This window comes from Aptenodytes patagonicus, chromosome 1, assembly GCF_965638725.1.
Source record: "Aptenodytes patagonicus chromosome 1, bAptPat1.pri.cur, whole genome shotgun sequence".
Classification (NCBI taxonomy): Eukaryota; Metazoa; Chordata; class Aves; order Sphenisciformes; family Spheniscidae; genus Aptenodytes; species Aptenodytes patagonicus.
This window is the reverse complement of record NC_134949.1, coordinates 30,186,440-30,211,883: the sequence shown is the minus strand read 5'-3', so window position 1 is coordinate 30,211,883 and position 25,444 is coordinate 30,186,440. Positions and strand designations below refer to the sequence as shown.

At 41.0% G+C, this 25,444-nt stretch overlaps 2 protein-coding genes across 5 annotated transcripts; both read left to right on the top strand.

The window, feature by feature from the left end:
* The first annotated feature begins 645 nt into the window (after positions 1-645).
* On the top strand, positions 646-13,312 carry IFRD1 (interferon related developmental regulator 1). The gene is made up of 12 exons (XM_076330708.1): positions 646-961; positions 3,182-3,286; positions 4,230-4,311; positions 4,759-4,883; positions 5,175-5,332; positions 6,668-6,718; positions 6,820-6,998; positions 7,104-7,212; positions 9,206-9,340; positions 10,608-10,736; positions 11,746-11,841; positions 12,607-13,312. The coding sequence occupies exons 1-12, from the start codon at positions 916-918 to the stop codon at positions 12,694-12,696; spliced, it is 1,305 nt and encodes a 434-aa protein (XP_076186823.1). The 5' UTR covers positions 646-915; the 3' UTR covers positions 12,697-13,312.
* A 1,738-nt stretch (positions 13,313-15,050) lies between these two features.
* Positions 15,051-24,198, top strand: LSMEM1 (leucine rich single-pass membrane protein 1). 4 transcript variants are annotated; one of them, XM_076330730.1, is made up of 5 exons: positions 15,052-15,246; positions 16,016-16,346; positions 18,093-18,224; positions 21,600-21,734; positions 23,534-24,198. In XM_076330730.1, exons 3-5 carry the CDS (start codon positions 18,098-18,100, stop codon positions 23,740-23,742), a joined length of 471 nt encoding a protein of 156 aa, XP_076186845.1. In that variant the 5' UTR covers positions 15,052-15,246; positions 16,016-16,346; positions 18,093-18,097; the 3' UTR covers positions 23,743-24,198. The 4 variants fall into 4 exon arrangements, with proteins under 4 accessions (XP_076186864.1, XP_076186845.1, XP_076186854.1 ...); XM_076330739.1 differs by having other exon boundaries at positions 15,052-15,567; positions 16,047-16,346; XM_076330721.1 differs by having other exon boundaries at positions 15,052-15,567.
* Positions 24,199-25,444: the final 1,246 nt, after the last annotated feature.

Genomic DNA, 25,444 nt, shown 5'->3' with positions numbered 1-25,444 from the left:
GCAGCCCGGTTCCGCCCGCGGGAGCAGCGGCGGGCGCTCCGCCCCGCTGCGCTGCAGGACGCACCTCTGCACAGACGGGGCGCTCCGCCGCCTCCCCGCCGCCCGGCCCGGCTCCGCCCGGCCCGGCCCGCCGGCAGCGCGGTATTTTTAGGCGCCCTGAGGAGGCCTCGCCGGTGAGGAGCGCCAGGGCGGGGACGGGGCCAGCTCGCCAGCCCTCTGCCCCTCGCTCGCCCCCGCGGCCAGCCCCCACCGGCATCGCGCACGGTGCGGGCCCCGGCGGCCGCTGCCAGCCCCCGCCGGCGGCCCAAGGCCGCGGCGCGGCGCCGGCGGGTCGGGTCGGGTCAGGCCGGGCCGCCGCCGCCGCCGCCACCAGCCGCCTTCTCCCCCCCTGCGCCGCCCGCCCGCGGGCCGACGTCCAAGCCCGCCGCTCCCAGCGTGCACGGCGGCGTGGCGCGCGAAGAGCCGATGACGTCCCAGCCCCGCCGCTGGGTAGCAGCGCGGCCGCGTCACGGACTCACGCGACTGAGTCACCCGCTCGCCGTCGCAGCGCCCGGCCATTGGTCGCGGCAACGGCGCGTCACGTGGCCCCGCCCCCGCAGCCCGGCGGGCTATAAAAGCGGCGCCGGCGCCCCCTCTGCGCCTTTAGCTCCAGGTGTCTGAGAGGAGAAAGATGCATCGACTCCGCTCGCGGGCCTCCACGGGGATTTCTGCCTTCGCCGCCGGTTCGTCCTCCGCCTGCTTTCGCCAATCACCTCCGCTGCCCCGGCCCGGGAAGTCGGCCTCGCAGAGGCGTTGGAGTAAAAAGCGATCCTGCTCTTCTATCGGCTGATTGTCGCTGATTCCCGGGCGGGGGGGAGCAGAGAGTCCGAGACCCGGAGAGGGACCGCGGGAGCCGAGCCGAGCGCCGCTGCGACCATGCCCAAGCCTAAGAAGCGGGGGAGCAACCCCCAGCGCGGAGCCGGTGAGCGCGGCCGGGCCGGGCCGGCGGGCGGGGGCTGGGAGCGGGCGGCCTCGCGGGGCGCGGAGTTCACCCGATGTGGCCGCCCGAGCCGCCGCGGGGGCGGCCTTCGCCGGCGAGAGAGGCCGCGGCCGGCCGGAACGCCCTGGCCGGCTGCGCCCCGGCTCCCTGCGGGGCTAGCGGGAAAGTGGCGGGACGGACAGGCGCGGCCGCGGAGCTCCCCGCTGGGCGGGACGGAGCCGGAGCCGGTGTCGGGCACGGGCCGGGCGGCGCCGCCGGGCTGACAGGAGCCGGCCCCGAAACCGCCACCTCACGCCGTTTGCGCGCATGCGCCCGGCGGCGCGGGCGGCCCCGGGGAGGCGGCGGGCGGCGGCCGTGCCTGGCGCCGCCGGCGGCGAGCGGCGCCCTAAGGGCAGCGGCCGGCCCCGCCCGACGCCGGCCCCGCCGGGTGCCGCCTGGCCGCCGCGGTCGCGGGTGCCGCCCGGCCGGCCCTAGGGCGGCGCGAGGAGCCGGGCTGCGGCGGGGGAGGCCGGGCCCGCGCGGTGCTGCGGGCCAGGGGCAGTGTTAAAGTCCCCGGCACGCACAGCCTCCGGTGCCCGCGCTGCTGCACCGCCGCCAGCGTGGGCCCTTCCGGGGCGGGGGGGGACGACGGCTGCCGCTGTCACTCCGGTGTCTCTGGTGGGTGGTGTGGCCGTATGTCAGCGCGTCGTGCTGCGAAAGGCTGCAGTATCTTTCAAAAAACCTTCTTGGCCTAAAAGAGGATATTAGAAAATAAACGATCTTCATACAGATCCAGAATGCGTGTGGCTGAGGTGCTGGTGCCTGGTAGAATGGAGATTTTGTGGCGTGGTGAGAAATTTCGCTTCAGGCTGCCATAGCTGTGAGCAGAGTCTGCCTCTTTACTATCAAATGTTCAGGAAGTGACCAATTCACTGGGTCTTTCTGCAGCTGCTTTTATTTTGGTTTGTGAAGGGCTGGCAGTCATTCTTGCCACTTCTCCAATTGAACGTCCCTGCTTGACATCGCTAGAAGCAAGAAGGTGGCCATGCCAGAGCTCTGAGCTTCCAAGTTTCTTGGTCCGTGCATTGGCTAATGTTTGTCTTCTGTAACTATGGGAAACATCAAGGGTTATGGTCAGTGATACAAGTGGATGGTTTGCAGCGAAGAGCTGCAAAACCTCTGAAGTGTGAATTTAACTTTATTGGAAAGCACTTGGACAGTGATCAACTCGGGGTTGATTCTGCCTAGATAAAACTGCTTTTTGGGCGTCTTGGTAGTCAGGAAGCCTGCCTGAAGCTGGCAAGCACTGTGCACTGCCTTCTTAAACAACTTAGAATCAATTGTACTGCAAAAAAATAGGTGGAAGAGCAGAATTCCGAGTTCTGTGAATGACATTTGGGAGCTGTCGGAGAAAGAACAATAAAACCATTCTTTTGTTAATCAACTTTAGTAGATGCAAATTAAGGGCTGGGATAGGACAGCGGTAGAAATTGCAGTATTATCAGGTCAAGCTCCTCAAACTCTTAATGCTGTAACAATAAGATACAGGTATGAAAAGTTGTAGAGATGAGCACTGGTGAAAGTAATACTGCTTTCTTTAAAAAGACTGAAGTTATTGAACCAAGGACACCTCAATCCTGAGAGGGAAAACTTTTTTCCCCTGTTGAAGCATTTGATGTTCTGGCTTGTATTTGTAATTCAGTATTAAAATAAGGTTGGACATTGCTGATGCTTCACGTACTACACTTAATCCTGTAAATCTTGCATTGAACTGGCTAATGTATGTTTGCCTAAATGTATAACTTATCCTGGCTTGAAATCCCTCAAAATTGAAAAATAAAGATTGTGTGGCAATTTTTTTAGGTAGCTCGTCCTAACAGTTAAATTAATATAGAGCTATTTTTTTAAAGCACAGTCACAGGAAACTGCATTAACTTGAAGTTGATTATAGAAAGATCCTAAACCTAAAGCTAGGAATTCTACCAATACTTTGAAAACTAGGTGGGCTCTTCCTCACCATTTACAAATGACCTTCCAGAACAGAGCCAACTAAGTCTTCAGAACAGGTGGGAGTAAAGGAGCTAGCAGAGGAAAGAAATGTGCTTTCTGTGTCTGGATCAGGGAGAGTGAATCTGTTGGGAGGGTCGAATTCTACTTTTGGTGTTCAGATCTTCCTTTTGCATATGAAAAATGACCAAACTATTGTATTCATCTTTCCTTAAGGTGGTCAGCCCAGAAATGTGCAGCCTTTTAGTGATGAAGACGCTTCAATTGAAACTATGAGCCACTGCAGTGGCTTCAGCGATCCTGCTAGCTTCACTGAGGATGGTAAATTCTTTCACTTGTATCTATTCATCTTTTTAAAAACATAAAGCCTGACTTAAGGGTTTAAGTATTAGACTGTAAGTAGCAGTAGCAAAATAATGACATTCTGTTAAACGCTATGTGATTGTTAAGCTAGTGGCTATCGTTTTGTTTGGTACGAATATACTCCAGGTTTCATGCGCCTCTCATGAAGCTATTAGACTTCTGTCTATTAGAATTATACAATGCTAACTTTTGGAGACAATAAGAATTTTAAAGTGCATTATAAGACATTGATTTTTCATAGCACATAGTTGAGGTGGTAGAACTGCAGAAGAGTTTGGGATGGAAAGAGTCACATTTGCCTGTTTTGAACGAGATTTGTGCTTTGTCTCCACTACCACCTCTGCAACCTGGGCTGCTCTAATGTCATTTTGTTGGGAGGAGGGGACCTGGAAGCCTGCTACAGGGGGATAAGGCGGGGAGCCTTCCCTATGAATACTTGCTGCTCTTAACTGAGCTGCTGTTGCAGAGGCATCTGAAGTGATGCCAGATAGGACAGGCTGCTTAGACAGCTGCATCAACAACGAACAGCCTGCTGTACTCCAGGGGTGGATGTAGTGGACCGGATGAAAATGTGTTGCTGACAGGATTGGCTGATGAGCGTCAGTTGTAGCAAATTTATGTAAGACCTGATAAGCTCGCTCATTCATTCTTGGCACATGTAAGAGGCGGGTGTAGAAACAGCCCAGATTTATCGATAGATCAATTTCATAAAAGTATTTTAAGGGTCAGTTTGATGTAGTAGGCTTAACACCATTCTGTTGCTGTAATACTGAACAATTCTGTAGCTATTGTCTATGTTAAACTGCTTTCTTATTAGTATTAAAAATGTTAAGTGTTGGATACTACTGTGTCTGCTAATAAAAGGTATATCAGTAGGACTAAATTACTTCCTCTGGATTAGGGCCTGAAGTTGATGAAGAAGCCACTCAAGAAGACTTAGAATACAAATTGAAGGGATTTATTGATCTTACATTGGACAAGAGGTATAGTATGCTTTGAAGAAACGCATTCATACATTGTTTTCTGGCTTCCTCTGATATAATAAGGGAAATATGCATCAAATTTTTTTATATGCTTACTGAAATTACAATTATTTCATGCTGGGGAGGACTTGCTTTTCTTCTGGATCTGAAAAGACCTTTCTCCCTCCACCAAGTTTTTGGATAAGTAAGAGTCAGACTTTCCTTTCCTAATAGCTTGAAGTAGAGTGACTTTATTTCTAGCTTGGTGTACTATTGTGAACTCTGTCTCCAACCTAAGTTGTTCTGTCCTTGAGGAAGGAGGCAATTCATAGCATTTCATACTTTGTGGTGCTGCTGTGGGTTGCTCTTCTGTTGGGCGCAGACAAATATAAACTACCATAAAAACAAAGGCTGAGCTTTAACTGATGTGTGCTGATTTCAGGAGGTCTTCCTTCTCTCTTCTAACAGTGCAAAAACAAGACAAGCAGCTCTTGAAAATCTGAAAAGTGCTTTTTCTTCTAAAATACTATATGAATTTATCATGGAAAGAAGAATGACACTAACTGATAGCATTGAACGCTGCATAAAGAAAGGTAATTAACATGCTTGCTATTAGAAAGCAATAATCCCCATGAAATAGATTATTGTTTAAAAGGAATTAAGACTGTAAGGCTTCTCTAGTACTTTATAGAGTGCTTAATTATGTTAACACCATTTCTTTTTTGAATTTTGATGTTATATTTTAACTGACCTAGAAAATGAACTGAAATTATCTTCTGTCTATTGGTTTCTGAATTTCCACTTGCAAGTTTTCAAACTAATTATCTTTAAAGGAAGGAGGCAATGCACAAGGTGATCACTCATCACAGCATGTTAATCTCTAGGTAAGAGCGACGAACAGTGTGCAGCTGCCGGACTGGCATGTCTTCTGTGTGTGCAGATGGGGTCAGGAATTGAAAGTGAAGAGATTTTTAAGACCCTTGGTCCGGTTCTGAAGAAGATTGTCTGTGATGGAACAGCCAGTATCCAAGCCAGACAGGCTGTAAGTATAAAATGTCTATTTACCAGGCAGGGACAGAGGGCAGTTTTTGACCAGCTCACTGTTGTGTAATCTAGAACTAAAGGTTACTACACTAGTGCAAACTGTTGACATATGCTCTGAATGATGCATAGCAGTTTTCGCTGGCTTAAAAAGCTCCACCTAAAGGTTGAACGTCATTTTCTCCTTCAACCTAGGAACTTCCTTAAAGAGCTGTTACAGCTAATACTTTGTCAAGTGTCTTAACTCACTATGTTGCAGTCACCTTACTGCAGTTCTGAGGGCGGATGTTGAAGTCCTATAGAAAAAAAAATGAAAGTTTTCCCACTGACTGATGTATCCTTCCTGTATTAATTTTAACTTATTTAACAGCAGAGGAACATTAATTATGCAAATATATTTGTATATGATAAAATTACATATAGCAGATATAGAACTGCATACTTGATACATTCATACTACCAAAAGTATTTTAAGTTTTTCACCCAGTCATCTCATCTATACATCAGCGGTATACTTGAAATACTGACTGAAGACAGCTTAAAGCTCTTGCCGAGAGGGTTTTTTTTTTAAACTTCAGAGTTGTCACTAATATTCTCCAACTTGCCTTTATCATTACATAGCTGGCTACTTCTCCTGTTTTACTCAAGCTGTGTTACAATAGATACTGTCAGCTGGAAGAGGAAACAACAGCAGTTGTTTCTACAAAAAACAAAAGCTATTAAAGCTTGTCCTGTTTAAGTGTAGGTTTGAGTCCTGTGTGGTTAGTGCGAACATCACTTTCAAACATTTTTTTCTTACTCCTTGTAAGAGGAGGCTTGAGTAGAATACGGGGGATAGGGAAGAGATGTGTAGGACCTCGCAGTAAAAGTTGGAAAGTGCCAAGAAAGGCTCTTGAAGTCCAGTGTTTTCATGCCATTTAATTGTAATAGTGGGCAGAGAGGGGAAAATATTGCCCACAGCTGTGAGTAAATATCATATGTCCATTACTGTTTAGCAGCATAACTTCTGCTAGTGAATCCTAGTGGAATTTAAAATAATTGGGTGAAAGGAGTGCTACGTGTAGGTTTTTGGAGGGGCTTTGTAAGCTATATTAAATAATACAGCATGAAAAGTGAAGGCCTGTGAGTAGCATGTGTTGTAAAATCATCCTGAGAGTAGATGGGAACTGAGAGCTAATTGTCACAAAGTAGCTGAATTAAACAGTGTTGAAGACCTACTCTGCTAAGGTAGTTTCCATTACTCCAGATACTGAATTTCAGAGGTCAAAGTTTGAAGGTTTTGTCAACAGTAACATTAATGTCAAATACTGACACTTTTTTTTTGTTTTGTGTCCAGTGTGCAACCTGCTTAGGGATTTGCTGTTTCATTGTCACTGATGACATTACGGTGAGGATAAATAGTACTTTTTTTTTTTTTCTTTTCTAAATTGACAATATAAAAATGTGTGAACCTTAAGCCACTTCCATCATCCTTTTTCCCCTGTTCAGGAACTGTACTCTACTATGGAATGCCTGGAAAACATCTTCACAAAGGCCTATCAGCGAGATAGAGACACTAATGGTGTATCGAGTACCCATAATACTGTGCTTCACATCAGTGCTCTCCTAGCATGGACACTGTTGTTGACCATTTGTCCAATGAATGAAGTGAAGAAGAAAATTGAAATGTGAGTATCTTTCTTGGAAAACAAAATTTGTAATGACTGTTTTTATATGCAATGAGGCGGTGTCAACAGAATTTACATCTTAATGAAATGTGACTTACTCCTCAGGCACTTGCATAAACTTCCAAGTCTGCTGTCTTGTGATGATCTCAACATGAGAATAGCTGCTGGAGAAACACTAGCCCTTCTGTTTGAACTGGCACGCGAAACAGATGCTGTAAGTAGATGTCAGCAGCTAAATTTCCTTTCATTGGGATGACAAGACAAATTATTCAACCTGTGTTGCATAGCACCACGGATCTCAAGAAGTGGCAGATAATTCACTGGGTTATGCTCTTTGTAGTGAGTCTGCCCCAATCTAAGTGGGTATAGCAATGATTCACAGCAATTTAGCCATCATTTTTACGCTAATTTCCATATTGCAAAACAGGACCAATATAACAAAACACATCAAACAGTACTGAAGAGCAACTAGAAATGTAGTGTGCAAGCTTTAAAATCTAAACCCAACACCAGCTTTTAAAAAACAAAAAAAAAATTAAAAAAATCCCTGGAGAGATTCCAGGATAAAACAGTATTGTTTAGGGTAGTGGGAACACTCATTAGATACTTTCCAGTGATTCACAACCTGCACAATTCTGCTCTCACAGCTAAAAATCTATCCTTCAGTAGAAACCATGTTAGTTTTACTAATACTTTTAGTATTGTTTTTTCAATATCCTTATTTAGGTACCTTGAGAAGAATAACTAGTATTGCATGATGGTTTCACAGCATTTGTGACTACTTTAGCCAGTTGGGGACTACTCAATCAATTTAAGGGGGGAGATTTTGAAAGGATTTGCACAAATTTTGCACAGATACCGGTGTTGCCACATGTGGTGAGATTTCTTGGGGTTTGCTTTTGAGGTGGATTAGGTGCAAGCTTCTCGGTATTACCTTATACACAGCTAAACTTGCCTTTACGTTCTTCAATATGCCTTATTAATTCCTGAACTGTTCTCTTGAAAGCACTGAAGGAAACAGTCTCCACTTACCCATGGCACAGTTTGGGAGAGCTGCCTGAATGGCTCCTAGCTCGATCAAGGCTGCTGTGCTTTGCCAGAACACTGTCCAAAGTGAAAAGATAACTCCAATTGAGTCAGGATACACGACACACTAACACTGCATAATCTGAAACAACATGCTGAGACTTCTGTATAATTGCAAACAGTAGGGGTTTGAGTCTTTTGACTATGGAAGCCAACTTTGAAAGAAAAAAAAAAAAGAGACCAGAGCTTGATCCTTTATTTGGTCAAACTGAATGCAAGTAACTAAAATCTTAAAATGCATTAACGAATGAGACTATACTCACTAAAAACTTCTTCCGTTCCTTTGAGGAAACGCCCCTTTAATCATTACAAATTATTCTCTTTGGGTCCTTAACAATCAGCGCAGACTAAAAATGCTTACTGTGTTTTGCCTTTGGCCAGTTTATTTCAAAAAACATGCAGTAAACTCAGCCTAGTCAGCTGACATGACAAAACATTCAGATTAAAAAAACCACAAAAACTTGTTTTTACATAAGTTTACATACATTCTTACTAATCCAGGTAAACTACTGCTGAATTAGTAAATGGAGGGGAGAAAATATTTCCTGCTAAACAATTAGGCATTAAAGTTTACTTGGAGTGTTTTGTTAAGCACTTTTTTAAAACCACTTTCCAATTTTCCACCCCATACAAGACTTACGGCTAAATATTCTGTACTGTCAGTCTAATGGTGCCTCACGATCCATCTCCAGCAGCATGAATTCTGTGCTAATAACCTGAAAGTGCCCTCAGCTTGTTGACAGGAGTAGCAGCCAGGTTCAGCAGATCAGTTAGGCAGTTTGAGTCCCTTGGAATTACGGAGCAGAACAGATTGACAGGTATATACGCACACTGAAGGAGCTGTACTGTTTCATGTGGCTCTGACTACCAGAACAGAGTTTGACAGTGTCCTATTTGGGTAAACTGGATGCTGTGACTTTTGTTCTTACTGGCTTAAATGCCGCAAATGGAACTATGGGAAGTTAGTGCCATCTCTGTCTCTTTAAATAACAAAGTAACAGGTTGTAGAGGTCTGCATGCCCAGAATTTGGAGAGATCCATTTTCCTATTTGCAAGGAAAGATGTTAAGGCCAGAAACTAAAAAAAACAAAAACAAAAACCTTTTTTTTTTTTTTGACTAGGATTTCTTTTATGAAGATATGGAACTTCTAACAGAGAAACTAAGAGCTCTGGCTACTGATGGAAACAAGCACCGAGCCAAAGTAGATAAAAGAAAGCAGCGATCTGTCTTCAGAGACGTTCTACGAGCTGTTGAGGTGATGCTTTTGTCTTACTTTGAATGTCTGGATTGTAACTATGTAGTGTACAATTTAATGAAAATTGTTTTATTATTAAATAGAATTACTGTTCCAGTGAAAGCAACAGGAAAAAATTATTTTACATGAGATTTCAAATTCTGATCACTTACGCGAAATATAAATGCTTTTTTAGGAATGTAGAACAAAGAAAGTCAGACTTTGTTTATTTTGCTCCAGACTTGACTTCCATATTGAAGAGGGTTTTTTTTATTTAAAAAAGGCTAAACATTGCACTGTAAATACTAAATTCTTTTTATTTTATACCATGAGCAGATGTTTTTTATAGAAAACTTTGTAGGACAACTAAATTAGTGTCCTGAATTCTGTGAAAAGGTTTATTGTAATATCTTTTATTGAACTGCTGTGCATAATAAACAAAAAGTAACATAGTAGTAAGATACATTTCCATATGGCACCTCTGTCAGGGGCCAAAGAAGTGTTTGTGTATATGGGGGGGAGTTGTTGTCCTAATTGTTGTGCTGTAATCTTCTGGTGTTCCATATCCAGACTAAGGGAACAATACACAAAGCAGGACTCTAAAAATACTTGGTTAGTGACATACCTTCTGAGTAAAGCCTCTAAGACAAGTGTCAAAATTCTATCACGTTAATGGATTATTTGTTGTCTTTACACCTCTCAAACAAGATTTTTTTACTTGTCAGATAATTACTTTTTACATTGCTGTATGGGTAAGACCACCTAAATATTAGTTGACGTTCAGAACAGTTAAACATCTCGGAAGCTAAGGAGAAGGTTTTGAAATGATTTGAAGTCACCTTTGAGATTCTGCCTGTAGAATAATGAGTCACTTATTAGCACTTGTTACATTCCATTGTCACAAATGTAGCTCCCAGAACTTGAAAGATGGGGACTAAATGAGGCTTACAAACTGACTTAAAGGTGACTCCTGCACTCAGAACTGTTTTTTCTGGAGATAAGTCCAATTTTTAAAGTAATTTTAAAGATAAAAGTTAAGTGTTCTTTTTTTAAATGCTTTCTGACTTGAAGAATGTCAGCTTCAAGTCTTACATGAGATTTAACTCCAGGTGTGCATCAGTTCATGAACAAATACAATCTTTAGTATATGCATATTATATTATTTGGAAGGTTTTGGTGTGCCAAATTTACTAATGAAAATAAAGTTCATTGAGTTACATACAACTCCTAATACAAAAGACTGTTTAAATTAAAATTATATATGTTGTTTCCTTTTAATTTTGGATAGGAGCGTGACTTTCCTACAGAGATGGTTAAGTTTGGACCTGAGCGCATGTATATTGACTGCTGGGTGAAAAAGCAAACTTACGATACCTTCAAGGAGATTCTGGGGTCGGGGATGCAATATCATTTGCAGGTGAGCTGCTGTTTGATACATACTCCGACTGTTGTTTCCTGTCTGGCTTCTTTGTAGTAATTCAGTCTGAATTACAAAATCATGAGTAGAACTTGGTGAAATGATGGGCTTTGCATTAGAAGTGTTAAAAGACAGCACTTACAAAACGAACAGTGAGCTGGAACTGTCTGGGTGAGCTGCTTCTGAGTTGCAGCCTGGGTGTGCTGGGTTAGCAATTAGAAGACTTCTCCAAGAAGTAAGAGATTCAAGCTGAATATCTTAGCTTCAGGGTTTTTCCCGAATTCTTATGCTCTCTTTCAGCAGAGTGGTGTAGTCATCTGGCTGCTGTAAAGCTGCATGCCTCCACCCTTCCTGTTCAAGCCTGTAAAAAGGAATGCAAAGTTTTAGTCAAAAATAATGAACACAACTTGCAGCCCAATGATGACAGCATTCCAGAAGGGAAGGGATAAGTCCTTGATCTCTGTTCTAGGAACTGCTTGTTCACTAGTCATCTGTTTAGATACATAGCAGAAGCGGGAGCTGTAGCTTAGGAGTATACGCTCCCAAATTGCTATGATAATTGTGGGGTTAAAATCTTCAGACCAGTGTCAATTGCATTTCTACGTGACTGAGGGATCCCAGGCATGTAGCAGCTTTTTCAGATTTTTCAAATACTACTTTTACAGCCAGATATTTTAAAATTGGTGTGTTGTGAAACCATACGGATCTGTGTCCAGCTGCCTAATCTTGTGTAGAGGATGTAACAGAACAGTGTCTAATTTGCTGGGACAAAAAAAAAATCAATGCGGGGAGGAAGGAGCTGTCTCTATCTTCTCAAGAAGGCAGTTTTAGTTCTTAGCCTTATTCTGTTTAAAGGAAGAAGCGTTCCCTAGCTTAATTGCAAAAGATACTAAGATTTGTGTCAAATTGCTGATATTTCTTATTGGAATACTTGATAATTAACAGTAGTCATCTTTGGAGACTTGATAATCAGAGGAGAAACTGATCATTTGATGTGTTTCTTGTTTAGTCAAATGACTTTCTTCGGAATGTGTTTGAGCTTGGTCCACCGGTAATGCTAGATGCTGCAACTCTTAAAACAATGAAGATACCCCGTTTTGAAAGGGTAGGTTATTGCACCTTAATGTATTTTCTTTACTTCATACACTAATATATTTCTCCTGAATTAAATGGTATTCCAAACATGCGCTTTAGGAGCTGTTGTCTTTAAACTTGTCACTTTAGTTCTAACAGTGCCCCACATTGAAACCAAACCTTGCTTGTATGCATCTTTGAGCTCTTATTTTAGTTTTTCCACTGGGCACGTGTCTGCCGCTGCTTTTCTCCCCAGGGGGTCTGAAGGTTGACTTGGTTGCTGATTGGTACCAGGTCCATGCTCCATACGTGTGAAACTTGGGCTCTTATGAGAGCCGTAGGTTTTTGCGTAGGGACCTACCTACAGGAAACCATAGAAAGGGCGTCTTTATAAAGACAGTATCCCGAACTCTCCAGTGTGAAACAGACACTAGGAGGATGACTTTGTTCTGGTGCTTGTGAATGTACTCATGTGTATGAACATTTGTGGAATGGTGCTACCAAGTTTAATCCAGGGGGCAAACCTAATCTACGTTGTGTCTGTGTGACGTTCCAGACTGACTGGCTTCTAGAATTGCTCCTAGCTCAGCCTTATACAGTCCAAGTTTCTTTTAAATGTATATGTATTAAAATGAATCAGCCTTTGGTGCAAAGATGCTGTACTATAAATTTCAGAAGGCCTACCAATTTACTTGAAAGATTAATAAAAAGATATCTTCAGCTGTTTCTTAAAATTATCTCTAAAGAACATAAGCCTTTTGAACATCTGTGATTAATTTTTCCTTTTGTTTTGTAGCACTTGTACAACTCTGCAGCATTCAAGGCTCGGACAAAGGCTAGAAGTAAATGTCGTGATAAAAGAGCAGACGTGGGGGAATTTTTCTAGATCTCCTTTTCCATGGGGTTCAATTTTCATAATTAAAATAGATTTGTAACCTTTAAATGAATCTTTTAGTTTCTGTAGTCACAGTTTGCACTTGTGCACAGGGATGTTGTATAAAGTCTGTAAATATAATGCATGTTGTTGCTTAGTTGCATATACACTGTATATAGATGGAGGTAAGATTGGGTGCAGGGATACATTATAACACTTGCGTTAGATGCAACTTGCTCCAAAGGTTGACTATATTGTAACTGAACTGTTAAATGGGGTGGATAACTGTAGTCAAATGCAGTGTGTGGATTGGATTCCTTACTTTATCTAAAGGTAAATTAAATTAATTCATTGACTAAGCGTTTTGGTAAGAATGTGCTGATATGAAGAGATAATCTTGTTCGTGTGAAGTTATTTTAGTAACTTTTTAAACTCTTGAGTGGCAGGTGGACAAAGAAATTTCTACAGTGTGACTTTATCCTGAAGGGGACTATGAAGTTCAATTACCTTCACTTACAGTGAAGTAGTGAATGACAAATACTTGCCTCAATGTAAAATAAAAACAAGATTCTCATGTTCTGAAATTGGATGTTTAATTTTTGGAATAAAGATGTTTCTCACTGCTTGCTTTCTGTGTAAAAGTGGTTACTACATGAATGAAAAGCTGGAACACTAGCAAAACCTAAAGGTTGAAATAGATGGGTTTGTTTATTTGCCCCTTCAGACAGGTGGTTGGGTTAGTCTCAATGCTTTAGTAGATGCTACATGAAACTACCTTGCTGTGTTTTGAAGGTCTATCTTGTTTACATGTGGTCTGCACTGTTGATTTGTCATTGCTTTTGTAGTGGTCAAATGTTTTCTAGTTCTGGTACTTGTCCCTTATCTTACAGGAGCCATTCCAGCTGCCCTGTTTTCATCATGTTGAAAACTACTCCTCTACCCTTGGTTTCTGGCTTTAGAGGACTGAAATGTGCCAGTAACTGGGAACTGTCTGTCTTAGGGATGATGGGGGTTTTAGGTAATAAAGACATTAAAACCTAGCTAGCTGGAGCTTCTGAACCAGAAGATCTGTAAGTTAAAGTGCTTCTTAGAATAAGCATTCTTAAAACTGTAGGTAAAGTTATCAGCAGAGGAAGTAAACCTTACACCCCCCAAAAAAACCCCCACCCTACACCCTGAAAACTACTGCTTGCTCTGATAAGGGAAAGTTTGGTTTGTTTTGGTTTTTTTTTTTAGTTTCAGATTAAAGTAGAACCTATTCCAGAAAGTTCATACATACTAATTAGTTGTACCTTTTACTTACATGTTTTTTCTCAAAAAATGCATTATGTAAGAACTTGTTTGGCTTATGAAACTGATTACTTGGACTACAGCAAGCCCTTCAACTTGAATCTGTGCTATTATTGGCGTGTGTTGTCAGTGTTTGTCACACAAGTGGACACACACAACTTCTGATCCTTGAACTAGATTAGATGAAGCTGTCTACCTGTGTTTGCCTCAGCCCAAGATGTTGCCCCCTTTGACCTAAACTGTTCCCAGAAGCCTGCTGGTCTCTCCTGTGGCTTCTGGGTAGTCACTTTAGGCATGTTCTGCTAGTGTAAAGTAGCACTCTTTGATAGCTTCATGTCCTGCTGGTATTTTGCACAATTGCTTTCTACAGCCCCTCCTGGCAGGTGGCCAAGCATGTGGTTGCCTTTTCCCCCATTACACTGTAGCTGCTGACCACAGGGACCAGGATGGTTTCCAAGGCTGTTTGAGGGGAGACGGGCTGTTTTGCTGCCCTACAGGGATCTGATGGGTTTGTAGATCTTTCCAAGCTTAGAACTGGAGAGGCCTGGGTCCTTGTCTTCCAGTTAGGATGGTGTCAGGAATCTTTCAGGGGTGGAGGTGAGGTTTATTTTCTGGCTTGCACATCCTTGTTTGGAGGGAGGACTTCTAGGAGACCCCTGCAGAAAGGGAAGAAGCTTATGTCTGTATTACTGGCCCAGCTACTCGGGCTGGGCAGTGGCAGAGCTTGTCAGCTTGGGGTGGGAAACTGTGAGTCAGAAGATGTATCCTCTCTGTTGTTTCCTGAAAGAAAAATATGTTCCTTGTCAGTTTAAGGGGGTTCAAAATTTCAGACGTGTAGAATGGCTTCAGAAAGGATTTGTTGTTCTGAGCCGTGGTCCCTTTGTGTAAGGGTCAGCTGCCTGCCATTCCAGCGTGCTGTAACATTACGTTCTGCAACGTCAGCAAGAAAAAACTAGCGATCAAAAGAACTATCTGCAAAGGAGCAGTTACCAGTACTCACAAACAGTTGATCAGAATTTACTTTTTAAACAGCTAAGGATGCCGGACAAATTAGTCCATCCCATAATACTGTCCCACTTGAATTTGTAAGGTGTGTGGGAGAAGGAGGAAAATACCCTGTTTTTTCTAGTCTATGCCTTTAAAGTACTTATGACTGCAATACTGTAGGTATGACTCTTCTGCATAGCAAACTGGTTACTCATAGCTACAGTGCTGCAGATACCACTCTTCTGCATAGCAAATGAGCTTTAAAAAGGCATCATAAACCAAAAGGTTAGTGAAATACTGATCATCAGTAACAAACCTCATTCTCCATGATAGGATGTTGTCATAATGATTCCAATGTAATAAGAAAGAGCTGTGTATGTGCTGATTTCTTTTTAAACAGATCAATATTGTGAAGTCAGTATACTTAGCCAAGGTGAACTCTAAATATAGATTGAAAGGGACAGTCTGTTTCGTAGCTGCCTTCATGGGTCCTGCAGGAGTTGACAGGTTCCTGTGGGTCTAAAAGTAGAGAGAGGAGTTTTCTTCGGGTGATTTTCACTGGCTGATTTCTTCCATACTGGCACATTACCTGAACGCGGTTATGTTGTAAGTAACATTTAATTCTCCTGGGTTTTATTTCCTTTTAGACTTAATTGTTTCCTTTTGTCTGTGAAAAATTTTCAGTGTGTTCTCACGCTAAGTTCTAATTTTACCACAACAACTTAAGGAGAAATTTAAAAGTCGCATGGGGAAAAAGGTCTTTAAGCAAGGTTAAAGTACAAGATAGAGTGACTCCCAAAACCCCAATGTTTAGATTAGTTTGTTGAGAAAGTAATATTTTTGGCCAGTGACACTGATGTCTGTATCCTCTCTCCTTTGTTTGGCATGTCAATGGAATCAAACAAATGTAATACAGACTTTGTTGAATTAATAATGGTTATCTTCTCTGCGGTTACATGCACGGTGAGGAAATTGGTTTTAAATAATTAATAATGAATGCAGAAACATATAATTCAGAATATTAATGAATCAAAGGTACTCACATTTATTACAGCTCAAGTTGTTAAGAAGAATCTTCCCTGAAGTTGCAGGGAGGTACTACTCAAAATACCCAAGAGAAACAACTGCTGTTCGGAAGCTAAAAATAACCAAAAGCCTCTGTGCACGAGGTGGTAACCTTTAGCACGCCGTTGCTGAAACGTGGGGCTCTGTAACGACTGCAGTTGGCCACGGATGTGCTTGTGGGGAGATAGCAGAGCCAGCGCTCGTGGGGACGTGGCTCGCGGACCGTGCTGCCTGGCACCACGCGACATTCTAGGGGAAGGAAAGTGGACGCAGCCATCTGTCCTGAAATTACTGCTGCACACCTAAAAATCATACGCTAGGTAAGGGTAATCACTACTGTGCCAGCTTTTCTACCTTATCTTTGTATTTTGTAGCAACAATTCTGAACAGAGAAGAAATAAGCTGTAATCTTTTCTTACACTCTTAAATAGAAATATAAAAGTATACATGCAGGCCTGTCAATCCCCACTATCAGGAGAATAAGCCCCATTGTCAGGAGTGATTGAAGCACTTAGTCTTCAGACTTATTGAGGCTCAGTGAATGTTTACTTGGCTCTGTGCTCAGATTTGGGCGAATTACAACAATCATCTTCTGCATCTGGTTTGACGAGGGAAAGGGTGGGTCTTTTCTGTAAACACTCAGGGCTATATTCTTCAAACTTTAGGTTTTTAATATAAGTGCTAGGTTAGGAATCCGGTCACACTGTGTGTTGCTTAGAGAGGGAGAGAGGGCTCAGAGGCACATCAAGAGGGCAATTCAACCCATCTAGGATTCAGAAATCAGTGCTTAACACTCTCCATCAACAGGAGGTTTGCATCCCATGAAGTGCTGAGTTATGTTTGGCAGGTAAAATTGCACTTTTGATAAAATATTAAATGGGTAGGGTGTATTTGACTCCAAGTCTAAACTAATCTCTGTGAGCTCCCCCCCCCCCCCTTATATTCACTAGTAAGGCTGTGTTTTTCTATATTCACTAGTATGTTTAGGCTGCGATTGTAAGGTCAAAAAGACATATCTTAGAATAAGAGGAATGTTAGCTGGAGGTGCATATGTTTCTTCAATAATTACAGAGGGAGTTTTCAGTGACCAGTGCAGTCTAAGATGGCTGGTTAAAGCATCTACATCTCCTTATGGCTAGGACTGGAGTTTGTTTCTAGAAGACGTTTTTGGAGTCAGGGTAGCATAAAGAAAATGAAAAGACTGTTAAGGAATAATGTGCAATTCATAGAGGAGCCCGCTTAGGTATTGCTTCTTTTCTATATATAATCTTCCTTCATAACTGTATATAAACAATCATTCAATGAGTTCATGCACCCAGGTTCTGCAGAGAAGCTGTTTTTGCTGATGGGACCCCATGCAGTGCTTTTTTTTTAAAGCAAGGAGTATTAGTCCAAGGAAAAGGCTTTGCCATCAGGCTTTAATTTCTCCAAAACTGGCATCTATGTGGAGTAGAACCACATTAGAAGACTATTTTTTGCTCCATTTTTCACAAATAATAACTTCACAGTGATACTCTAAGGTGTATAAGCAGACCCATATTCTTGCTGCTTATCTCCTACAGCCGTACCTGCTTTGTCTGTCTTTCCTCTGAATTATTTGATGCTGATAGCGGAGGATCTGAGTGGCATCCTTCCTGGCGGTGTCAGTGAAGGTTTGGCTTTCACTGTGGTCAGGATATCACCCGTCATCTTATCATGTACCCACCAAACCAAAAGGGTTATACAACTAAATGACTAATGTTCAAATCAATGCTGGAGCCAGTCGAATAGATTTTTCTCTTTCTCCACACACACTCATATATATACGTATGTATAAGTATACACGTGCACAAACACAATGTAGAAATGAAAACTTATACTCATTAAAGATCTCCAAGAATAAACAAGTGTTATGTACTGAGTTACCCTTGCCTTCAAGATCTAGTAAGTATGCTGGTCCTTGACATCCCTTTATTTTAAGGGTTGTTAAGACTGCTCAGCATTTCCTTAGAACAGGACACCCACTGTTACCAGCTATTTCACGTACCCATGTTTTAATTTACCTTTTTAATTATTATTTCTTTTAGATACAATGGAGAGGCCTTCCTTGGAAATTAAGCTGCCCGATACTCATGAAGAAGGAAAACTTTATGTAGTTGATTCCTTAAACAACCTAAACAAACTGAATGTTTGTCCAGATGGATCCCAACACTCGCTAGGTACGTACGATAGATGATGCTTTGTGGTTTTCTATACAATAGGCCACCAAAAAAGAGTTATGTATGACATTTGAAAAGACTGACCACATTGTGTTGCACTGATGTCAACAGCCCAACAGGTCAATATGTATATGTCAAGCTCTGTACTGAAAAATATAAGAAAAAGATTGAAAATGGCATAATTTAGACAGATCAGATTAATCGTTTAGCTGTTCCTGATGAGTATTTCAGTTACTAGGTTCTTGAAAATCTTTGCATTTGGCTAGGGATTCACTGTCAAGCCTGAACTTATCTTCCATTTCCATTGGGATCCATGAGGTGATCCCTTGCAGGATAATTTCTCTAGTAATGCTCAATATACACCTACTACATACATAGCATCGTCACTCTTCACAAGCACTAAAATTCACACGTGGCAATAGAAACACCAGAGAATTTCTGTTCATTCTTTTAAGATGTATTTCCTAAGGACTCAAACCAGTTATCTGAAATATCCCATGAGACTTTTAAGCATTTTAATTCGCAGACTCTCTTTACCTACAGTTTCAGATATGGGCTCTCACACTTCTACTGGTTTTATACAGCTTTTATCTTTGATTTGCTCATGGCAATGAGAATATTTTCACTCAGTGATAGCTACAATATACTTGAGCTCTTTGTGTCCTGAAAACATCTTAAAACCTGGAGTTCTTCAGCAGCATTCCACATGACAATATTTGAATCTGCTTTTCTTTCCCTTACTATAATGGCAAATTTGACTGAAGAAAAGCTATAGAACAACAGCTATGTTTAAATGAGTTTCAAATGGCCATAACTTAATCATGCTTCTAGTTATAGGACTTAAATGCCTTTCCATTACTTCTGTTTCTGAGTCCTCTAACTTTTCCTAATGCAACTAACTAGAGTGGTGCTGGTTTCTAGATTTAACACAAAGATGTTAGACATAGCTACTTAATTTTCATATGTAGATTATCTTGATATTGTCACTTCTACAAGTACAAAATAAGACAATGGGATAAATTGGTTTTAATGTCAAAGAAACTCTTTGCGGTGTGACTGTCTTGCTTTCATTTGTAATTTTTATTGGACAGTATTGTTTACTTTCCAGGTAAATATACAGGGTTCTGTAGAATCATGTATGATTCTGTGGAATAACCACATGCATGCTCCTCCCTAAATTTCAGCGGTAAATAAAGGTAGCCTAATATGTATTTTATGCATCAATTTGTAAAGTGCTTTGGCTCCTTCTAGGATTATTCTTTTTAACATGCATACATTTTTTTTTTTAAACTTGGAGATTCTGTAGATATCTTATGCCATCAGTTAAATATACAAAATGAATTTTTCACAGTCCTTAGCTGCCTTATTCAGCATCATAAAATTCTGGTTCTCTTGCCAGACAATCAGAGAGATCTGCAGAGTATTTTTCAATTTCTGATAAATACTAAAATCTTGTGAATGATCTATTAGTAGTATAGCAGATGCCTAGTTTGGTTTAAAAATGATGTTTCAAGAGTGTTGCAGTACACAGCAATCCTTTTGTTCAATAGCTTAATATGACCTGGCATTATCAAACACATAGCAACCATGTTAAAAGCTATTTAAAATGTATATACCTTTTGATTGCTTTGGTAGCAGCCATGCAGCGATTTCTTTATCCTTCAGATGATAAAATGGTCCCACTGTTTGCAGCTTGGCAAGAATCTGTGTTCACTGATTCCTCACAACACTGCAGTCTGGCATGTTCAGCCAGCTGAAATAGTAAGAAGCATTCATTAGGCGGAGCAAGCACAGACCACTTCTGAGACCTCTATTGATAGCTTAGTATGCTTGAGAGACAGCAGTAGCAGGCTCTCCCCATCCTTATTATTCTGATTAGAAAGCAATATTGGTGCAGGCACTTAGTATACGATGCATTTGTTATGAATGCTAAGGGAATAAAAATAAAATCCCAAACCCCAAATATTAAAAGCTTTCAGCTTACCCGCAGGCAGGAGCATGTTAAATGCAATAAAGAAAAGCAGAGATATTCCCAGAGATCTCCTACTAGCTCAGTGAATTGCTCAGCCCCAGGTTGGTTCATTATTAAAGTGCTGTAATGGCATATGCAGCCTTCCCTCAGCTTTATCGCTACAGGCTCAGTTGCAAAGACCTCAGAGATTTCTACCAGCTAAACCAAGAACACGATCTAGAAATATATTTTTCACAGATGCACATGCTACTCTCCCTTTCAGAATGGCAAGACAGCAATTATAGGAGGAGAAATTACGGTAATTTGCATGTAATTTTAGCACATATGAGACTGACACCAAAATTAAATTACATTAGCTCCCTGCTCCCCCCAAAACATAAAATAAAACCAAACCTTAGTAAGTAGTTGAAGTAGTATGCAAACTGGGGATTAAACAAATCTGGCTCAAGTATATATATATATATATATATTTTTTTTTTTATATTCACATTAATTTCCTCATGGTGTTCACTTGACTTTACCTGTTATCTCTAGGGCTTATTGCCACCTCTCATTTGATTGCAAGTGTTTCTATGAGAGAAACTACTGACTTTCCCCTTTATGCAACATAGTCTTCAAAAAGCAATAAACTGGCTTGCTGCTCTGATTCAAAGGAAGCATAGCAACTACTTGCCCTTTTTTCCTCTCATTCTTCATGTGCTTGAAGGACAACATATGTAGTCCATGTGAGAGTCTTCCATTTTTGACAATTTGGGAGGATATGTACATCGTTTTTTATGAGAATGAAACCAACAAAACCTAAAGAAGAATATTAAAAACATCTGTTTTAAGATAAAAAGTCAAGACCTACGTTCATCCTATCCAACATCAGGAGCTTAACTGAGGTGCTTAATTTGGGAAATTAATCATCCCAGGGATACTGCTATCGTCAAACAGAAAAAGAAGCAAATCTAGAGGATGAATGTGTAGCATGACTCTGTACCTGGGTTTTCAATATGAATTTTTCTCTCTTCTCTTTTGAAAAGGTTGAGTCCATTCAGGCCCTTAGAAAGCCTTCTGATGAAAACTTCATTGCAACCTTTGTACATGTAAAACTGAGCTGGAAAACTGAACTGTAAAGCAGGTCAACTTCAACAAAACAGTGTATGTCAACAAGAGAAACATTTTTGTCGAATATGCTCCAACAGCTATAACAGATGTATTAGTTTTCATATTTCCAAATTCAAGCTGAGCTCATAAATTTGGTTTCTTCCCTTCTCATGCAATATCACAGGAAATAAAATCTGTTGGCCAAAATTATGACGTATTCTGCAACATTTCATGGAGTCAGAAGCATTTTGTCATGTTTATCCTAACCAACCTTAACAAACTTTATCACCAAATGATTTGTCATCTCGTAACAGATGAGGAAGAGAACACTGGTGGTACTGGAGAAAATACGGCAGGGAGCAACATAAGAAACCAGTGTTTGTTCGTCACCTTTATTCTTACTTTGATCGTCAGTTTGGCACTTGTTTCATTCATAATATTCTTAATAAGTAAGTAAACCAAACAGTGGTTCTTAAAAATGTAGGGTCAATTGGAAGAAGAACTTTGCTGAAATGCATCATGTTACCTTATAACACGCTACTGCTGTATTTGCATGGTCAAAGGCTTTGCCTGGTTATGGGCAGTGGGTCTTGGTCATGGGTGTAAAAGCACCACCTCTACTCTCTGAGCTAAAAGGCACAATTTTGTTCTTAGCGCAAAGGTTTTGTGAGCTTTAACAGCTGTCAAGAATTTAGCTCAGCAGGGTTATACTGTGTTGCTAAAAATGCTGATTGGAAATTAAATTAAATTTTAAAGATGACTGTATGGCAGTGAGATACCTTGACAACACACCTTCCGTTCCTTTCCAGATAAAACTCAGTATTGGTGTCATTCCACTGAAAATGGAATTACACCCAGGCTAACACTTAAATCAGGCTACCTGAAGAAAGACCTGAAGGTTGCCAGCTAAGTACTGACTGGAAATTGGTTTGGAACTGAGAAAATCTCAAACATAAGAAACAAAAAATCAGATAAGATGTATCAAAATTGGCACATAGCATTGAGTCTGCAGATGTAATTACTGTTCTGCTTTGGCTGGACTGGTCGGGCTGGCTTAGCTAAGCACATGGCTACAGGTGACCTTGGTTTATGGAGCCCTTGCCATCTTGGGGTTTTCTGGGCTAATGGTATTGAACAGAGTACGAGGTGCATTATTTTAACTTACAACTCCATTTTGAACAAATTGGAATCTATTGGAAATCAAGATTTCTTTTACCCTATAGTAGGGAATTCACTGGAGCATAGCAAAAATCCTCATTTTCCTTTTTGAACAGGAAATCCTAACCCTTGACTGAATTTGCTCACAAGGGCTCAAAGGACAGAATATCAGACAAGTAAAGAGCACAAAGGAAATTTTAAGTGGCATGATTGTAAAACACTAATTAAAATATCTCATACTTGAATTCCAGATTTATTTAACGGGGAGCTGCTAAAAGTAGAGCCCTGGTATAGAAAAACGAGTAATGTGCCCCTGTAGTGGAAAAATGGTAAAGTAATAGTGAAAAGGCTACTTACAGGGATTAAAAGAGTTTGCTTGGGCTCAGGTTGGTGGAGGCCTGTGGTTTTTGAAACTGATTTCCAGCAGTGTTTCAGATTACATTACAAACATAATCTCAGATTACGTTTGCAATCCATAGACATAGATTTGTTTAGCATTAGCACTATTAGACTTAAGCTTCAAAATTCATGGGTAAATTTTGTTAACTTCAGAAGGCCAAAATAAAAATAGCTCCGGAAGTGTACATGACAGATACTGCATATTGGTGTTCCAGAGAAAGCTGGCCTCTTAATGCCAATATTTGCAAGAATTTTCCTTTAATCTAAATGCTTTAGGAAATCAAGTGATCTGGCTGTAGTCTGCTGTGTGTTTTGGTAATTGTACTTCTAGAAAAATACAGGCGCATACTGCCCAGAAATAGCATCTTGGAGCTCCTAAATAAGACACTTTCCTGTGGACACTAATGGAATAGATACACTCCTGAAGACTGCAAAAATTGTCTGAGCCGTATTTGATTTTATTACGCTGCACTAAACTGAATAAAACAGAAAATAAGCAATTAAAGAATGTAGTGAGCAGGTAACTCCACCAGATGCATAACTTCTTAACATTAGGTTCTGCAGTTGTTTTCTTGTTTAATATTTTTACTCATCATAATTCCCTGCAAACTCCCACAGGAATGCAAGAGAGGGTAGTGATGCTCTTCACTTACATGTTGCCAATTTAATGCGGTACATTTTCCTTTTCAAGTTCAAACTAGAAACAAGATGGACCAAATATCAAGCAGACTAATATCTGAAAAGAAGAACATAGAAGAGCTTAAGAAAATGAACAATATGATATTAAAGCATCTAAATCAATCAGGAATTAAGGAAAAGGGGAGATACCTCTTCACACAGTCTCCTGGTCTTCATGATTACCTCTTTACCCATGCTGAGCTGAAAGTCCCTGGAGAATAGATCTTCTTTGGAATGAAATTCAGCGTAATCATGTACTCAGATATTTTCACATATGGCACACAGGTCTCTTAAACATTCTGATATGGTCACAGGAGCACTGGAAAAGCCATCTGAATGAACAATATTAGAAAATATTTTATCCTGTTTTATGTGAATATAGTGTTGAAAACTAAGCCCATATGATTTACAATTTACAAGGGATTGTCAACGATTTTGGGCAAGAGTTCCAGATTCTCTATGCATTGTAAATTGCAGGGCTAAGGGCTTAGTTTTACTTTAAATGTAAGTGAATGATCACAGAAAATAGTGATTTCTATTCCACCATGACCTTGTTCACTTAGTCATTCTCCTGTTTCTTTGGAACAAGTTTTGTGCTTGCTTCTATATTATTTGTATTTAAAGATAACTTCAGATTCCGTAACTTATAAATAAATCCAGTTCTGCCATGGAGTTTAATGGTTTCCCTTTCTGTGCATCTAAATAGATTGACTTACTACTCCTTTTGTGAAAAAGCCAAACTTGAATTAAAACAAACCCTTTTATAACATGCCATATTCAGCCCAAATTTGTATTGACTGAAAGTGGGTGTCATATTGTCTTACATGGGAAATGGGTTTAGAGAACTCAGTCTGATAATACCTATCTATCTCATAGCAATGCTAGTATGCTGTACTTAGTATTTGCCGGCAGTTTCTGGGGGAAGGCCAAGTGTTTTTATAAAGTAATGAGGGCAAAATACTAAGTATTCTTGTACTTCTCCCTATAGTTGGTGTTGGCCACTATCGGAGAACGGCCACAGGGCCAGGCAGAAGTCTGGTCTGAGCCTTTATGTTTTTAAAATGGAGTAGTACCTCAGAGGGTGAAAGCAGGAGCTAATGCTTTCTCACTCTGACTTTACACAGTTGTATAGACCGACACCCAAAAGTGTGATCACATAAAGGACTGATGGGTAGCTTTGTAATTTTAGTGTTCAGATCCTTCTACTGGTACATACATTAAGAAGCCACCTCCATTATCAATAAACAACTTGATTATTCCCATCACAACAGTGCAATGGCAGCTGACACTGTAGAGTATGTCCAACATCCTCTCTTTTACTTTGATTTCTCTTTCTCATCCAATACTTTCTTATCTCTGCTGGACAATTTTACAAAAAAGTCACCAAAGTCAACAATTTGCATTGCAGTCTCCTTTTCCAGAATGAATGCTAGTCCTTTCTGTGATGACTACTTCCTTGTCCACAACACAGTGAAGAACTAGGTCCAGGAATCTTTCTTGGTATCATTCTACTTGGATTTGCCCACCAATTCTACTCCTGCTATTAGGAGTGCTTTGCTTTATACCTATGTTTTACATCACCTTCTTTCTATTTCTTGATTTTTCTTTTCCTGATGTATTACTGTCAAGTCATTCACATGAAAACTGTGAGGTTTGGTCTTAAGAGCTTATTACTCCTGCTGTTAATTCCCAGCTGCAGTTGTAATTATGTCCTCTGGATGTCACAAGTAGTTGTTACAAAGATGACTTTAATATAGCTAGCAGAGAATGATAAAAGTAAGCATAGAGTAAGTTGTAAGGAAAGAAACCCTAAAAGCCCAACCCAAATATCTTTCTGTAAATGCTGTTTAACGATGAAAGAAAAAGTATCGTAAGACTAAAAACATGACACTCGCAGTGTTGGCGAGTGTCGTTTCTCTGTTCT

What these genes read in the sequence shown, in the direction of transcription:
- IFRD1 (XM_076330708.1), top strand. Translation starts at nt 916, where the DNA reads ATGCCCAAGCCTAAGAAGCGGGGGAGCAACCCCCAGCGCGGAGCCG. An exon ending in GTATCCAAGCCAGACAGGCT is followed by an intron (nt 5,333 to 6,667) that starts GTAAGTATAAAA and finishes TTTTGTGTCCAG; the next exon opens with TGTGCAACCTGCTTAGGGAT. An exon ending in GGATGCAATATCATTTGCAG is followed by an intron (nt 10,737 to 11,745) that starts GTGAGCTGCTGT and finishes TTTCTTGTTTAG; the next exon opens with TCAAATGACTTTCTTCGGAA.
- LSMEM1 (XM_076330749.1), top strand. Translation starts at nt 18,098, where the DNA reads ATGGAGAGGCCTTCCTTGGAAATTAAGCTGCCCGATACTCATGAAGAA. An exon ending in TGGATCCCAACACTCGCTAG is followed by an intron (nt 18,225 to 21,599) that starts GTACGTACGATA and finishes ATCTCGTAACAG; the next exon opens with ATGAGGAAGAGAACACTGGT. An exon ending in ATTCATAATATTCTTAATAA is followed by an intron (nt 21,735 to 23,533) that starts GTAAGTAAACCA and finishes TTCCTTTTCAAG; the next exon opens with TTCAAACTAGAAACAAGATG.